Raw genomic sequence first — 18135 nt, forward strand, 5'->3', positions numbered from 1 at the left:
GATGCTGCCTTCCTCAGATGGGGTAATCCGAAAGGAACTACAAGAAAAACAGAAATGGAAGGTGCGCACACCTAGTGCATTACCAGAGAGAATTTAATAATAAGAAATGTTTATATAAAAGTGGGTACTCACAAAATGCAACTGACAAAAGGCCATAAACACAGTGCATGGACATGCACAGAACATGGGGCACAGCTAACGCATTTTGGGGGGTGCACCCCCTTTCTGCTAGCTCTGAGGAAGGGGTTGCGCCCCCGAAACGTGCAAATGACCTTTCCTTTTCAATCTGCAGCCAATGTAATTTTCTGAGAATACATTGCAATATGGCTAGCTGGAGTTTTCTGTACGCAGAGTGTGTACTGACCACTCCCCAGAAACATCATTTCCGGGTTGTGTAATTGGCTCAGCAATTTTCCCAGAAGTCTGCCTAAGATACAAGTCAGATTTCAGGCATCCCTTGCAACAAAAATGTCATTTTTTTGAGAGCTACTTTTGTAGCACGGACCCCCGAAGGAGCTGCTGAGTTATTTGGGCTTGTACTCTGCTTTATACCCCCTTGAATGTCTCAGTCCACCTGACACAGCTGTGGTGTACTAGTGTGCAGTTAGAACAAAATCACAAAGCCATCGCAGCCAATACTGCTGCGATGCTCCGTTCCTCTCCACAAGACGCTCCGGAACTCCCAGATGACTACGACAGGCTCCTCTGGCTCCTTCCCAGTCTTGCCCCGTCGTCAGTCCAGCACTGTGGGATGTCACAATACCACTGCTCGGATCGCTGTTCCGTGGAGGTAGGCCGCGTTGTGCTGGAGACCTCACACAGATCCTCCCAGGCTGGCCATGCGTGTCCAAGAGACCTAAGATGGCCGCTCCCAGCCCTTTTATAATCTTCCCACAATGCAGTTCTGTTCCCTGAGGTTCATGGGAGTCACCGAGCATTGTGGGTGGGTTAAGTTAATGTCCAGATATAAACAAACAAAAGACTTCCAGGTGAACTTGAATAATAATAATAGAAATAAAACAAAGATTCAGTCCTTGTATATTTTGGCCGCTAGATGGCGCCAGAGGATAAGATATAACATAACACTATTAGGCATTATTAAGCTAAGTGACCGCTACACACTCCCCCTGCTTGAACTCTTTGGTCCCCAAAGAGAGGTAAGATTTTGTTTCTGTAACATGTTTTGGTTTTTATTCGATTATACAAAACTGACAGAGGAGCTTCCCACCAATTTTCACATGATGGGGAGCTGTCCTGTACATTTACAGCTGACACTCCAATGTCGTGTACAGGTGTGTCAGTGGACGAGACTGGGTTTTGGTGTTTTGGGTCAACAGCAGGAGTATCAGGCCTTTCAGGGTTTCTCCTGGCAGTAAAGTTAACTCCTTCAGAACACTCGCCCAATGTTTGATAAGTCAGTCTCTTTGTGGGACGAATGACTCTTTTGGTCCTTTGTGCTTTTGGCGTTACAGATAAGTGTGTATGTTCCTCAATTCCATCTTCTTCTGGTGGTTCATAATGAGCACTTAGATCTCCTCAAGTTATTTCGGGTAAAACATGAGGACTCTCCTGAATCTTCTCTTAACCCATTTTTAGGTATAAATTCAGGAGCTTCCGGTCTAAGTATTCCACTGTCTTCTCCCCCTGCTTGGAATGAGAAGTCCATTTCAGCTTCTTCTACCTCAGATGGCCATAACCAGCTTATCTCTATCTCCTCTCCCTCATTTTCAGTATCAGAAAGTTCAGGGCTAAGTCTGGTTACTGGTCTGTGCACAACAGTGGAGGTGGATGGTAGCTCTTCCTGTGCAGCAATTCTGATTGCTCCGTGAGAGGCAGGAGGTGATTACGATGCCAAGTCTTTATTGGCCCAGAGCTTCCTTCTGGCCGAATATCATATACTGGAAGCCCTGGAAGTCGTTTACATATAACGAAGGGCTGTGACTTCCATCTGTCCGCCAGCTTGTGCTTTCCCGATATACCCAGATTCCTTAACAGGACTCGGTCGCCAGGTTGTAAATCTTGAACCCTCACTTTGAGATCAAAGTTCTTTTTGTTTCTGGATCCTCTGCGATCTGAAGTGACTTGAGCTTTGTCATAAGCGGTCTTCAAACTCTTCCTCAACCTATCCACATATCCTTTGTGAGAAATCGCTGAGGTATGATCCAGACTGGTTCCAAAGGCCAAGTCCACTGGTAGTCTAGCTTCTCTTCCAAACATTAGTCGGTAGGGGAAATACCCTGTTACATCACATTTTGTACTGTTATATGCATGTACTAGTGCAGTGATGTGCCTGCTCCAGTGTGGTTTTTGCTGTCAGGGTTCCCAACATATTTAGAAGAGTCCTGTTAAATATCTCTGGCTGAGGATCACCCTGTGGATGGTATGGAGTGGTTCTAGATTTCCGAATACCTAAGAGATCCAACAGCTTTTGAATCAGGGTACTTTCGAAATCTCTCCCTTGATCGGAATGAATTTGTTGTGGCAGACCATAATGGACAGAGAACTTCTCTACCAAAACTTTCGCTACAGGCCTGTTGATCGTTAGTGGGATAAGCTTGAGCATATCGGGTGAAGTGATCTGTCACTACAAGAATGTTCTCTTTTCCACTTAAGGCAGATTCCACACACAGGAAAACTATACAGACCAACTCCATCGGTCTTTGGCTCTCCAAATGGCCCATTGGGGCAGCTTTCTGTGGCAAGGTCTTCCTCTGTATACATCGGAGACATGCGTGACAATAGCCCTCCACTTCAGTTCTCATATAGGGCCAGTAGAACCTGTCCTTCACCAGCTGGAAAGTCCTTTCTGCTCCCATATGCCCGTGGTGGTCATGTAGAGCGATCAGTACCTTCTCTCGGTACTTCTCCGGTAAGAACAGTTGTCACTTTTCTTCACCATTGTCAGATGGGCCCCTTCGGTAGACCACCCCTTGTTTGAGCTGTAGCCGATCCCACTCTGTGTAGAACTCGAGCTTCCTTTACAGTGCTCTTGAGAAGTAGGTCGGGGTTTTTTCCCTCCAAAGCCATCAGTGCCAGGCTACAAATTGGGTCTCCCTGTTGATCTAATCGAAGATCCCTCCTGGACAGCTTTGGTAAAACTTCCTCTGCAATTTGGGTGACATCACAGTAACACTTACGCACTCCTGCAGCAGATACTCCAACTTCTTCTGCTCTAGCTCCACCTTTAGTTTGCTGTTGTGCTCCATCACAAATGGCCCTCACTCCCTCCGGGGTGAGTGGAGTCCATTCTTCTTCTTGACTTTGGGAACAGTGAGGGGTCATCTTGATAATGCATCAGCATCTCTATTTCCTATTCCTGGTCTGTATTTTAAGCTGAATGTGAACGCTGAGAGTCCAGCCAACCACCTATGGCCAGTAGCATCCAACTTGGCTGTGGTAAGTAGGTAAGTAAGTGGGTTAAGTGAGCCAATTCCATCTTGATTCTTCAACAGCTCGGTGAGTGCGTGGGCTATCTTAGCAAACCCTTCCACAAACCTTCTGTAATAAGAACAGAATCCCAGAAAGGATCTAAGCTCAGTCACGTTAGTTGGTCTAGGCCAGGAGGTAACGGCCTCCAATTTCTGCGGGTCGGTTGCCACTCCTTCAGCGGATACAATGTGGCCCAAGTAGTTCACCGAGGGTTGGTAGAAATGGCACTTCTCCAAGAAGAGCTTCAGGCCTTCGTCATGAAGTCTCTTCAAGACCTTCTCCAGGCGCTCTTCGTGCTCCTCCAGTGTTCTGCCAAACATTATGACATCGTCTAAATAGACCAACACCTCGATCAGGTTCATATCACCCACTGTCTTTTCCATTAATCGCTGGAAGGTGGCTGGAGCTCCAGACAGACCTTGAGGCATTCGATTAAACTCGAAAAATCCCACAGGAGTGATAAAAGCGGTCTTCTCTCTATCTTTAGGGCACATGGGGATCTGATAGTACCCACTCTTGAGATCTAGCACACTGAACCACTTTGCTCCTGTTAAACTCTGTAGGGCATCCTCTATCCGAGGTGTGGTGTACTGATCTGGGATGGTCCTCCGATTTAGTGTCCTGTAATCAACACATAATCGCAGAGAGCCATTCTTTTTCCTTACGACCACTATGGGAGAGGCATATGGACTCGGACTCTCGAATAATCCCCGTCCTCTTCAGCTCAGCTAGCTGTTCCTGTAGATCTTCCAGATCTCCCAACGGGATCCGCCTTACCCTCTCTCGGAAGGGTTTGTCTTCTAGGCGGCTTTTGTGTTCGCTACTCTTTGCAAGCCCCACATCAAACTCACTTTTTGAGAAGGCAGTCCTCCATCTCAGGAGCTGATCCTTCGCTCTCTCCATTCAGGCAGGGGTGAGAGGTGTATTCTTTGGGTAGAACTCTTCCTCAGGAATCTCTCCCTCCTGTTCTCCCATGATGCCACATGGTGAGGCTGGGGTTGCTTGGCTGACTTGCCCCAGCAGCATCCGGGCAGGTACCTTTACAGGTAAGGCTGTTGTGTTGCGAACACTGACCGAGACTCTTCCTTTACATCTCTTCAGCGCCTTGGTTGACAACACTTCAGGGATAACTTCCAGGCCCTTGCCTTCTTTCTGCCTGTCCGTCTCAAGGACGATGAAGGGACCAGGCTGTCTCCAACTTAACTTGATAGAGGCTTTTAGGCAGACTACTTCACCCGGTTGTACCAGCTTTTCACTCTTGTCCAGACGCCAGACTTTTCCTATTCCTTCTGGTGGGGCCTTCTGTTCCTGTACAAGATCCTGGTACACCTGTGTTAACATGGGGTGTACACCCTTGGCTGGTGTGTTTTTCTCCTGCAATAGTGGTGTAAGCAGTCTTCATACCAGATCAGTTATTGGTCCCAATAACGAGGGAACTTCTGTCAGCCCCTGGAGGGCGAGGACACACCACTGCCAAGGTATGAAAGGTTTCAGCCTCCCCTGCCATACTCCGGTCGAAGGTAAGTTTAATAAGTAGGAAGCCGTCATAGGGGAAATTCTGGGTCCCTAGGCCCCATATCTCCAGCTCTTCTAGCTTTTGCAATGGGAGATGTTTGAGATATTTCTCGTAAAAGTCCCTGTATAACAGAGTCACTTGAACTCCAGTGTCCAACAGGGCTTTAGTGTATATCCCTTCTATCTGGATGGTGACAGTCGGGGAAGGTCCCACTAGCTTGCGAGGGAAACAATGGGGAGTGGCACTCTTTGTCTGCTTTGTGACTTGTACTTTCGCACTTGGCTTCCGTGGGTTCCTTTTCTTCCGTTTTGGTCTAGCTGTGATTGCAGAGGTCTGGGGTGTACAGGTCGGTTTGGAGTTGACTACTGTAGTAGGGCACCCAGTTGACTCCTTCACTGGGGCCCTCTGAAGTTTTCCGCCAGCCGTTGGAATTTTGTTTCTGTTTTTGGGCTTGGGCATACCCGCCTGTAATGTCCAACTCCTCCACAATTGAAACAGGACTTGGGCTTTTCCACAACTGTGGGGCTTAACAGTTCTTTGGGTGCTTGATCTCCTCCATCAGGTGGAGTGACATGCTTGGCAGTCAACAGGGACATCATCTCCATCAACTGTGCCACCTGTATCTGAAGAAGTTTGATCTGAGGGTCGCCATTAGTGGCACTAGCCGTCCTAACTCCAACGACTGATTTTGGCCTTTGGATTTTTTCTTTCTTCTTCTCCAGGATGGCTTCTTCTTCCCGCACAATTCGGATCAGGTCCGGGTACTTCAGGATGCCACCATTGACGGGTTCTTAACTGGAGCATTATGGGGTCCAATGGCTGGGCACCCCTCAGGACTTGTTTGGCTCGGACTTCATCCACCTTCCAAGGGTCTAATCCTTTATTTTAACAAGATCTGGTGTATGATCCTATCCAAACGCCTTATATACTCTGATAGCTTCTCTCCTTCACTCTGATAAGTGTTCCAGCTGGTAGATCAGGTCAGAAACCTTCTCTGTCCATCCAAACACATCCTGTAAGATGTCTAAGTAGTCCTGAGCCACGCAATCTTGCTTGCTGAGCTTCAAATTCCGGATGGCTTCTGAAGCAGGTCCTTTTAAGCTCTCTGCGATCCTCTGTTTCTTGTGCGCTTCTGGCACGTCCCATTCATCTACGGCTTGAGTGGTTTGCTCCAACCACTCCTCAATGTTGTTTTCCTCTAGGGGTACAGGCTGTCTTCCAGAGAAAATGCTAAGTTTCTGGTATGCATTTCCAGGATATGTGAGGTTGCCCTTCTGACATTTTGCCACAAAGTTCCCTAATGCTGTAAAGAGCTCCGGTTCAACTGTGGTCAGATGTGACCGGGAGAGAACTTTTGCCTTGACTGATTTCATTTGAATGGATTTGGTAGGGTTCTCACCTGGCCTCTCTGGGTGTGTCAGACAGAATTTGGTTCTGTCAGACCATTTCACATTGTTAAGTTTGGAAATTTTCAGGGACACCCTTCCTCCATTCCAGTAAGGCATAAGTGCAGGAGGTCCCATGGTCTGGCCTCACAGCTATCACTCAGGCCTTCCTCTCTGGGGATAGTACCTGCACCACTTCTTTCACCTGTTTCTCCTCCCATCCTTCCCCAGGGAGTTCAATTGCCACGCTCGCTTCTGAGCGTGCGCCTTCAGCTTCGCACCACTGGACCACAGTGGTAGGGTCCATACTGGTGCCAAGGGGTATCTGGGGGGTTGCTTGCAGAGTCACAGGATCCCAGATGAGCCCCCACATGTAGCACGGACCCCTGAAGGAGTTACTGAGTTATTTGGGCCTGTACTCTGCTTTATACCCCCTTGAATGTCTCAGTCCCCCTGACACAGCTGTGGTGTACTAGTGTGCAGTTAGAACGAAATCACAAAGGCAAGTTCACAATACTCAATATAATATACCTGTTTGTAGTTACCTTACCCTCCTCTTGGCTGGTGATGAAGAGTAAAACAACACTCACACAGTTGTACTTAAATAATAACCGTATTTACTGTTGTTGTATTAGAAGGGTTAAACTACAATGGTTGTACTGTTAGACCAACATAGTCTGACAGACATCTAAACTTTACAAAAAGTACAATACAGGTGTATAATGTCTGAAGTAATATATGAGAGGTATAACAAAGTAAATAGGATACCGTCAGGGTGAGTGTATCTCACTCTAAGCACTGTCCTATTTCCTGCGTGCTTAAAGCTATACTAAATCAAATGTTGACTTGATTTAGTATAATACAACACTAGGGAGCTGCCTCCTATAATATCACACCACCCTGATATAGTAAATTAACCCAAGGCCTTATGTGTTACTGAACAGTCCTTCTTTATCTTCTTTTCTTCTGCTAGCAACAAGGTAATTTCGTAATCCAAGGGTTAATGATTCCTTATCAAAGTATGCTGAAAAGATGATAGCCAGGCTCTGGTGCCGTGGTACTTTACCTTTGATGCCAAGAACTCAGTACTAATGCCTCTTGAATCTGCTTGTGGGACTATGGGTCCCAGCAATTCTGTCTTGTGTACACGTCTGTATAAAAGTGCATCAAGGAACTTGTGGGCAACAGCCCTCTCACCCAACCAGGACAGTGTTGTCAGAAGACTCTGTCCTGATATGCAGGGTTCTGTCTCCGGCTGGCCGACACTGCTGCGATGCTCCGCTCCTCCCCACAAGATGCTCCGGAACTCCCAGATGACTATGACAGGCTTCTCTGGCTCCTTCAGAGTCTTGCCCCGTCGTCAGTCCAGCTCTGTGGGATGTTACAATACCGCTGCTCGGATCGATGTTCCGTGGAGGTAGGCGTGCTGTGCTGAAGACCTCACACAGATCCTCCCAGGCTGGCCATGCGTGTCCAAGAGACCTAAGATGGCCGCTCCCAGCCCTTTTATAATCTTCCCATAATGCAGTTCTGTTCCCTGAGGTTCATGGGAGTCACCGAGCATTGTGGGTGGGTTAAGTTAATGTCCAGATATAAACAAACAAAAGACTTCCAGGTCAACTTGAATAATAATAATAGAAATAAATCAAAGATTCAGTCCTTGTATATTTTGGCCGCTAGATGGCACCAGAGGATAAGATATAACATAACACTATTAGGCATTATTAAGCTAATATGTGACCGCTACACTTTCAATATGAGCACATCTACAGGGATGCAGCCCCAGCAGATTTCCTCATTAGTGCCCTGTAGCTCCACACCTGACAGTTAATTATGAAACCACTCCCATTAGACCCACTCAGAACAGGGTCATAGACAAACACACATGAATTTCTTCAGAAAAACAAAAAGTAGGAATCTGCAACAAAGTTTGTTATAATCCTTGCAATGTACATAGATCACCCAGAGGGGAATGCTTTTTTCCACAAAAGTAGAGTTATGCTTTAAAACAACTCTATCAACACTCTCAAAGCTCCAAAGAGATGCTCAACTGCAAATATTATAACATAACAAGAAAATTACTTTGTACTATTACATTTTTTTTAAAAAGTTAATTGAGTATGATTACATACCAGGAAATGAATGTAGAGGGAGATTAGGATAAACATGGTGACCAGTGCAGATGAGTACAGCATCAAAGATGGCTGACTGCTGTTTTCCTTCATGTTCTGTAATGACATCCCACTTTCCAGTTACTGCAAAATCTGGACGTTTCTGTATACTGACCACAGCTGTCTAAATTGAAAATCATTATTAATATGCACAGTATAAATTACTATTTAATGCAAAACAAATTTAAAGAATTTAGCTAGTTTCTGAAGGGATGATTCTCCCAAACCAGACACTCAGAAAAAAAATTCTCAACTTTTTATTGTTGTCTGTTTCCCCATTTGGGAGATTTCCCCTTACTTTCTCTAGGTCAGAGCATGAGGTCAGGGAATATTTCTCTGCTTCCTGTCTATATAACAGTGATCAGACAGAGCAATCTTAGACTATTTGCTTTTGGCATGGAACGTCTCTTCTTCCATTGTAAGTGTACCATACTTGCACCATATGGCATTTACAGCACATTTAAGATGCTTTTGCAAATTGCAAAAAGTGATCATATCCCATTTTAACCTCGTGAAAAATTAAAAAAGACATCTTGCAGGGCATTTGAGGAGTGTTACCTGACGGGTCTTGAATGCCTGTGCAACAGATTCAAAATGCACAATAATGCTATAGGGCAGGAATTTGCAATTAACGGACCTCCAGCTGTTGCAAAACTACAATTCCCATCATGCCTCTGCGTGTCATGCTTGTGGCTGTCAGAGTCTTGTTATGCCTCATGGGACTTATAGTTCTGCAACAGCTGGAGTTCCGCTAATTGCATATCCCTGCCATAGGAACTCATTTACTCTAGGTGTAAGGACTCTGAAAAGCGATCCAAGCCCACAATGTTTTATCGAGGAATTTGACAGGTGGCGAGGAGGTGATATTTTGCATATTGCAGGAAACTCCAATAATGTAAGTTTTTACATAACTACATACAAGTGCATATTTGTGAAAATGCATATATTTCAGATTCAATATAATATTATGGCCACTAGTACATTTGTCTTTTTTTTCTCTCTTCTTTATAAAACATATTATAAGTGCAATAATGATATTTGCTCTCCATACCTCTGCATTCTCTTTAGGTGTATATTCCAAGTGTACATAGAATTTGACTTTATGTTTTACTTACATAGTCTTTTGTAATACCCTTGTAATTTTTCTATATTTTCTTCTGGTACCGACACGGTCACATATAATGTTGCAAAAGTTACATGCATGGTTTCACATATGCTTTTTGAGGTTTAATTTTTCTTCTACTGAAAATCTAAATCTTTTTTTAACTAGAAATGCACTGTCTAATGTTTATTAAAGATTTCCAAAACCTTACATTCCAAAGTAGAGGTGTACCTTTGTGCTAAACCATTGGGGAATGCCATTCTTCCCCACCTGTTTATAGTAATAGTAAATACCTCACACAGACCTCAGATAAGCTTGGGTCTGCTTTCTAGTTCCTGGCCCTTTACTGCACTGACACAGTTTCATCTATTCTTTGGCCATGGGCCTTTGCAGCTCTAGGTCGATAGAGATAAATTGGAGAGCCATTTATAATCTTTTTTAAAGGTAGTACTAGTTTAAAACATATGTAAAGGCAAAATGTTTACTTTTGTAGTCTGAAAGAATATGTTTTTAGTGTTTTTTTCCCCTGTTGGTCAAATTCATCCCTCCATTAGTCCTGATGACTATCAAAAAGTGAGGGGAAATCCTAAATTTTACAGTTGAAGGAGCCTGGAGTCACCTCAGAAGTGCCCCTGGCAAGAAAGAGAAAGATTTGGATCTCGGTACCTCAAGGACATAAACAAAAATGTATATGTATATTTTTAAAAATAAACTTTTATAGAATATAAAGGATAAAAACATTGTGGAAAAAAACACATTGACAATGATTGTTAAATACAGTCAATAGTTACAGCCATATATACTGCTTGAACATATGGAAATGACCCCCAGTGTTGAGATGGGGTATCAGATATGATGCGTCTTTATCCTTTACTAGTTTTGCAGCAAAAGCTTCTTCAGAAGAGGCCAGTCAAAAGCATCTATTGAAATAAATCATGATCATAATTTATTTCAATAGATTTGCTGAAATATGAAATTATGATCATGATTTATTTCAATAGAGGAGGGTTGTATCTTCCTTTGGAGACACCTGTTCCAGTGACAAGGAAGAATTGTTTGTTTAAAAAAGAATTCCAGGTATGGATATTTTTTTATTTAGTTACATTGGTCAAGCTTGGACCAATACACCTATGCATATACCATACCTGGCCAATGCCCCTTGAAGCTGGAAATCATTGAAGTAGACACCACTACTCCAGTAATCTCCAGTTGCTTCTGAGTCCCATGCAGAGCAGCTGCACTGATGCATTCTCAACACTGATATTTGGCACATGCACCTTTCAGGGAATGCTTTACATTTTTTTGAATAAAAGCTTTCTCTGATTGGACGAGGTGGAAAGGTAGGGTAGTGATGTCATAAAACCCTACAGGTGAACTTTAATCGCAGTCAAAGTTTTATTAAAATGTTTTCTGCAATAGTTGCAACAGTGAGTTTGTGAAACCTTATTTACATTGTGACCACAACAGTCAATAACTCTGTTTTTAAAAAACAGTTCTAAGCTTGGCAGTACTCAGGAACCCTAAATTGTTTCTCAGTAGAAGACTTTCAATCTAGGAACTCCAAAAAATGTACTACTCATTTACTAATGTATTACTGATAATACAATTACTAATTTGACGTATTGACCCACAGATTATGCACCTCTACCTCTAAAATGTGTGTTGGATTGGAGTGCATCAATACTTAAATCCTTTTAATGTTTACAGTTCATTAGTATCTTTTCTTATATCTGGGAAATTGATTTTCCAGACCAGCATTATTAGGTGGTTACTCTGCTTGTTGGATTTTGAATGTATTTTTTATAAACAAGGAAGTCAAGAGAAAGATTTTAGGCAGGGTTGACCAGGGTTAGAAAATGAGGAGATCTTGCCATTGCTGTTTCCAAAAGATGTTGGAAAAAAAGTGAGGGATTTAGACCACCAAAGTTGATTCAAAACTTAAATTACAGTTATTTTAGAGTTAGATGTTGGGGTTAGCTTCTAAAACCAATTATCTGTACTCATTGCAGTATTAAATACATAGCTACAACAAACAGCCTACTGCTCTTACATTCTGCTAGCACTTACCTTAAACTTAATGTGTCTCAGTAAATCAAAATGTTTGGCATATAGCTTCAAGTATTCCAAGAACACAGCATTATGCATAAAGTTAGGATACTCATCAGGTATAGGAAAGTCTGGGTAACACATCATTTCCTTACAAGCATTAGTGAAGACAGAGCGGTAAATGCTTGCTCGGCCCTCTTCTGCTTGATCCTAAGTAGAATACAGATAAACTATAACTGACAAAATACTTTAATAAAAAAGTAATTACTACATAAGTCACACGAAAAAAAATATATATAATAACTTAACTCAATGTTTTAACTAGGCTATTACCAAGGGTTAAAGTCGGGGTCAGTACTAGGCCATGGCTTCCAGCACTTAAGACAAAGGTGCCAAAGTGGACCTTGCCTCCACCAACTGTTTTGCTAGGTTCCCAGCACAAATAATTCTGTAGGTTAAGGCTCGTTTTGGACCTATTTAAAGTAAATTGGCTGCCTTAACGTGACATTCCTTAACACATGAAAAAACACAACATAATACATGCAATAGCATGCACAGAGAAGTGTGAGTACGCCTTTAAACATTATCAGTTACCAGTTTCTCACATGACATTTTACAATCATAAAAACATACCATAAACTTCCATAGTCCACCAACGCAGTCACTTTTTTCAAAGCAGATTGCTTGAAGACCAACTTCCAAGCTACATTTGAGAGCAGCAAGTCCACTAATTCCAGCACCAATTACCACCACTGTGTTTGCCATTTTCTAGAATATGAAGTTTAAAACATATTAAATCCAGTTAGTTGTTGGCTACATGCGATATAGCAATCTTCAAATGCACAGATGTTGGATTCTGTTGGGTGAAATATCACTCCACTACTTATTGCATGTATAATAAGTTGGAATGTTCTGTGAGCAACATCAATATGACCACTTGCAGGATGGGACCCACTATTCATTTCTACAAACAGAGCACCAGAGCTTGGGTTAAAGCTGGCCATAGATGGATAGAAATTCGGACGATTCAGCCAAATTTCGATCCATGTATGGGCAGGCCGGTTGTACTAAAGTTGATTGCTCAATTGACTTCAGTACAACCAGCCTGTTTTTTTTTTTTTCCATTTGATCACTGCCAGTGACTATAGAAGCTGGACAATAATCATATTTTGATGGCTAGGAAATCTCCTGAGGCTAGGTTTGTCACATCATCCCTTTAATCCAGGACACATATGAATTACACAGGTTCTGAGGCCGATTTAATGCAGATAAGGCACCAAGTGAGTTTAATTACCACCTTAATTGGCCACAGAACCTGTGTAATTAATGTGTGTCCTGGATTAAAGGGATGATGTGGCAACCTTCCTGAGGCCCGGTTCATACTGGTACGACACGTTGTATGACTGTGGATCTGACTTTGCCCTACAACTTGAAGTCCGACATGTGTCCGATTTCAATGAACAGGGATCCGACTTTGATCCCTGACAATACCAGGCCCTTCAGTCTGGTATGAATTGAATCTTTAGGGGAAACTCCATGCAGAATGTAAAAAAATAAAAACAAAAAAAAACGGCATGGGTTCCCCCTCCAAGAGCATACCAGACCCTTTGGTCTGGCATAGATTTTAGGGGGAACCCCCTCACCGAAAGCACCTTGTCCCCATTTTGATGAGGACAAGGGCCTCTTCCAACAACCCTGCCCAATGGTTGTCGGGGTCTGCGGGTGGGAAGCTTATCGGAATCTGGAAGCCCCCTTTAACAAGGGGGCCCCCAGATTACAGCCCCCCACCCTATGTGAATGAGTATGGGGTACATTGTACCCCTACCCATTCACCTAAAAAAAGGGTCAAAATTAAAAAAATAAAACACATTACACATGTTTTTAAAGTAATTTATTAAGGAAGCTCCGATCTCTGTGTAATGTGTTTAATTTTTGACACTTTTTTTTTTTTTAGGTGAATGGATAGGGGTACAATGTACCCCATACTCATCCACATAGGGTGGGGGGCCCGGAACAAGTCGCATGCCAAAGTTGGATCAGTTAAGACCACGATCCGACTTTGAATCGACTTCAGTGCTATTCAATGGGCTGAAGTAGGATCACAGTCAGAACAAAGTAGTGCATGGAGCATTTTCAAAGTCGGACCGACTTGTGTTGGACCAGTTAAGACAGCTCTCATAGGAAAACATTGCTTTTCACATGTCATGTGCTCCCAATGTCGGAGCGTTTGTCGTACCAGTGTGAAGCCGGCCTGAATGTGTTGGAGGAATCAAACAATTTGGGTTGCCGGAAAGAAAATTGTCTAATGTATGGCCTGCTTAAGACATACCCACCTTCAAGTGCTTTTGTTTCAGGGAACAGTCTATAAAAGGTGACAAGGTGAGACTTAACCACATACATATCTTTATGCATATCCATGAAGGCATCTTTTTTTAAACAGTACAGTGGAACTATTCAAATTTTTTACTGTTTGAACCAAATTTGAAATTGCTTTTCAGTTTTTGGCTACTGTCTAGTTCTAATTTGCTGAGATAAGAGTGCTTCAGACCTGTTCTTTATATTGTATTTAAAATAAAACTATCTAATAATAATTTTAAACAGTAAATCTATTTTTATTAAAAGTTTTTAAAGATATGGAACTTTTGCCAGCTTGTCTATTGCTGTCCTTCGCGCAGTGTTTTTTCTTTAAAATCTGGAGCAGCCTTTTTCAACCAGGGTGCCTTCAGGTTTCTTCAGGGGTGCCGCGGCCTAAAAATTGCCTGAAAATTGTAAACAAACCATTGGGTGGATCAAGCCTGTGTTTTAGTTACACAAAACCACAGGTTGTCATTGTGCACTATTGCAACCTTCTAGCCGCCAGCAGGGCCATCCTCCATATTAATTGGACCCTGGGAAAACATTTTCTTGGGCCCCCTCCATTCCAAGACATACAAAAAAAATAGCAGGTACACTCAAAATCTGTTTACTGTAACAGATCATGCAGCAATTGGTTGCCAGAGGTTACAGCCTTTCCTTACTGCTCACAGACTGGTTGCTAGAGGTTACTGCGCATTATTACCGCTCACTGATTGATTGCTAGAGATTACAGTACATCATTACTGCTCACTCATTGGTTGCTGGGGGTTACAGCACATCATTACCTCTCACTGATTGGCTGCTAGAGATTACAGCATATCACTACAGGTTACTGCACATCACTACCACTCACTGAGCAGTGAAGCAATCCCAACTAATTGAGCAAGTAAAGCAGCACAATGATACACATACTACAGGAGAGGGTCAGAGATTGCAGACATACTACAGGAGAACGTCAGACTGCAGACATACTACAGGAGAGGGTCAGAAACGATACAGGAAGTGGTCAGAGACTGCAGGTATAATACAGGAGAAGGTCAGAGACTGCGGACATGATACAGGAGATTGTCAGAGACTGCAGACATTATACAGGAGAGGGTCAGAGACTGCGGACACACTATAGGAGATGGTCAGAGACTGCAGACATACTACAGAAAATTTTCAAAAACTACGGACACACTACAGGAGATGGTCACAGACTGCGGACATAATACAAGAGACGGTCAGAGACTGCGAACATAGTATAGGAGATGGTCAGAGACTGCGGACATGATACAGGAGAGGTTCAGAGACTGCGGACATACTACAGGAGATGGTAAGAGACTGCAGACATGATACAGGAGACGGTCAGAGACTGCGGACATACTACAGGGATGGTCAGAGAAGTTTCAGCAATGCACAGCTTTACAGTTGAATAACACAGCTCAGGGTTTAGGATAGCAGCCAGGCATTCTATGGGTGTAAGAACATACCTGGCCAGCTGGGCTCACCATACACTTTCAGAGGTCCGAGGGTGGGGCTCCCACTCTGATCTCTGCTCTCCCTACAGCCGTTCTGTTCCGAGTATACAGGCTGCATGGTGCTGGGTCAGAGCGTCAGTAGAGCACCTGGCCCTGCTCCCTCTCTGCTGGCTGGCTCAAGAATACAGCCTCCTGTGTCCCCTGTGTGCTCTGCAATGCCATCATCGGGCCCCAATTCACAGGCAGCGCGGGTTGAAGCGGCAGCAGTAATTTAATACATTTTACTGTATTCACAGTCAGTTCCAACATGGACTGCTGGTTTGCATTCTTCTTAAAGACAACTAATTACAACAATTGAGACTGGGTGAACCTGGCAAATTGGTTGCAAGGATGTTACTCTTGGAGTCTTCAAGAATCTAGTAAGTGAAGTCAATATGCCCATATCTATTAACCACTTGACCTCTGGAAGATTTACCACCCTTCATGACCAGGCCATTTTTTGCGATTGCAGGTATTTTAACTGACAATTGTGCGGTCATGCTACTCTGTACCCAAATAAAATTGATGCATTTTTTTTCCCACAAATAGAGCTTTCTTTTAGTGGCATTTGGTCACCACTGCATTTTTTATTTTCTGTGCTATGAACAAAAAAAAGACAGATAATTTTGAAAAAAACAAAAACAAACAATATATTTTACTTTTTGCTATAAAACACATCCAATAAAAAAAAAAAATTAAAAATGGGTAAAAAAAAAAAATCCTGATAAGCGTATATTGACAACGGGTTGTATTATCCCATGCTACCAGTGCTAGTACTTTAAAATAGGTAAAACAAACTCAAGTGGGTGGCTGCAGGCAACCCAATTGTGTTCCCACAATGTGAATCACTAAATAAACAAACTACTTATTGCTGCGCCTCTACCCTTAAAGTGTATGGTAGTTAGTCATAAATAATAATAATTTATTCAATATCTCATATGCTTTTTATCGGCAAGAGATACCCAGACACATGAAATGAGTTATAAATTAATAGCAAGGTTGTATGTGACCCCCCAAAGGGCGCATGAATATAGGACAGAGAACCCCACAACCTGTTGGAGGGAATGTGGGGTTGTGGGAACTTTTGCACATGTATGGTGGGACTGCCACAAAATCTACATTTTCTGGGGAAAAAAAAAATAATAGGTTTAATTATACAGATTACGGGAGAACGGATTAAAAAAAAAAAAAAAAAACATGGACGTGTTTGTTTCATGATACAGATATGAAAGTACCCCAATATAGTATGTCATTAGTTCCGTTCCTCCTGAACGCTGCTAAAGCTCTAATACCATGCTTCTGGAAAGTTCCAGAAGCTCCAAGTGTGAAAGACTGGATAATAAGGGTGGAGTGGGTAAGATCTTTGGAGGAGTCAAAACATCTAATAGAAGGAACACGGGAGAAATATCTTAAGACATGGCAGAAATGGCTCAAATTTAGGAAAACGGAGGAGAGCTTATTACTGATGGAGATATGAGGAAAGAAAGAGGAAGACTATGGAATGGGGGGGGGTTTGTTGTGTGTTTTCTTTTTTTTTCTTTTTTGGGATACGGGTGGGAGGGATAAAGATGTGTACTTCTTTTTATAAGGTTTGTAATGTGCTTTAAATTTCCATGTAGGGAAATATGCATCTGTTTGTACTACTATAAAATAAAGAATATATAAAAATATTAAGCACGTAAAAAAGTTTTATGTTTTGCATATTTTTATTAGAGATATACGCCCCTGTAGATGTCCTATTTGGACGAAACACGTCAGGCTATGCTTACTGCTCCCCACATTGCTTTTAATCACTGCGATCACTTTTTATGTACTATTGGTTTAAATAAACCCACTCTTTTGACCTGCACCATTGGAGCCTCCTCTCTCTTATTTTCACACATATTGATTTTGAGAATACATCGCACTTCCAGTCTGGACTTCCAGTCTCCAGTCGAGTTCCATGAGGTCGTTTGGAGACATCCGTGGAGGTCCCGGACTTCCACTTGCATCAGAGAGAGCCACCAATCAGATTATCCAAGCCTTTACGACCTGGTGTCGCTGACATCCGGGTCCATCAGCTCTGGTAAGAGTACCCCATCCAATTTCACTTTTTTGGATCCACCACTGTTGAGGCTTTACATGGTCGTTTGCACAATAGAAGATTTATATTTGATTTTTGTGCTCATCTTTTGGTCTTTTATTTATTTTATTTTATATCTTAGACTTTTGTTTGGAGAATCATAGTCACACTATTGCCCATTTTACATATTTATTGGGTTTGATTTGTCACAATTTTTGCACTGTACCACAGGGCATTCATTTTGTTAGCGCTACATTTTTTCACACTCCTTGTATAAATTTTTCCCATTTTGTGTAGCAGCTGTTATATTTAGTCACATATTTGCGCAGTATTACTTCACCTTCCTGAAGGTTTACACAAGCAATGAATTATTATTATTTATGACTAATTACCATACACTTTAAGGGCAGAAGCGCAGTAATAAGTTTGTTTGTCCCATTTTGTGTAGCAGCTGTTATATTTAGTCACATATTTGCGCAGTATTACTTCACCTTCCTGAAGGTTTACACAAGCAATGAATTATTATTATTTATGACTAATTACCATACACTTTAAGGGCAGAAGCGCAGT

At 42.5% G+C, this 18135-nt stretch overlaps 1 protein-coding gene across 2 annotated transcripts in view; it reads right to left on the reverse strand.

The window, feature by feature from the left end:
- LOC141103547 (flavin-containing monooxygenase 3-like) overlaps window positions 1-18135 on the reverse strand; it is a 72029-nt gene that overhangs the window by 30133 nt on the left and 23761 nt on the right. For both annotated transcript variants that reach the window (XM_073593245.1, XM_073593244.1), the window contains exons 2-4: window positions 12283-12417; window positions 11671-11859; window positions 8463-8625 (exon numbers count right to left, since the gene is read on the reverse strand). In XM_073593245.1, coding sequence (XP_073449346.1) covers window positions 8463-8625; window positions 11671-11859; window positions 12283-12414 — 484 coding nt within the window. In that variant the 5' untranslated portion in view covers window positions 12415-12417. The remainder of the gene's footprint in view (window positions 1-8462; window positions 8626-11670; window positions 11860-12282; window positions 12418-18135) is intronic.

The sequence above is a fragment of the Aquarana catesbeiana genome, linkage group LG07 (genome assembly GCF_042186555.1).
Source record: "Aquarana catesbeiana isolate 2022-GZ linkage group LG07, ASM4218655v1, whole genome shotgun sequence".
Classification (NCBI taxonomy): Eukaryota; Metazoa; Chordata; class Amphibia; order Anura; family Ranidae; genus Aquarana; species Aquarana catesbeiana.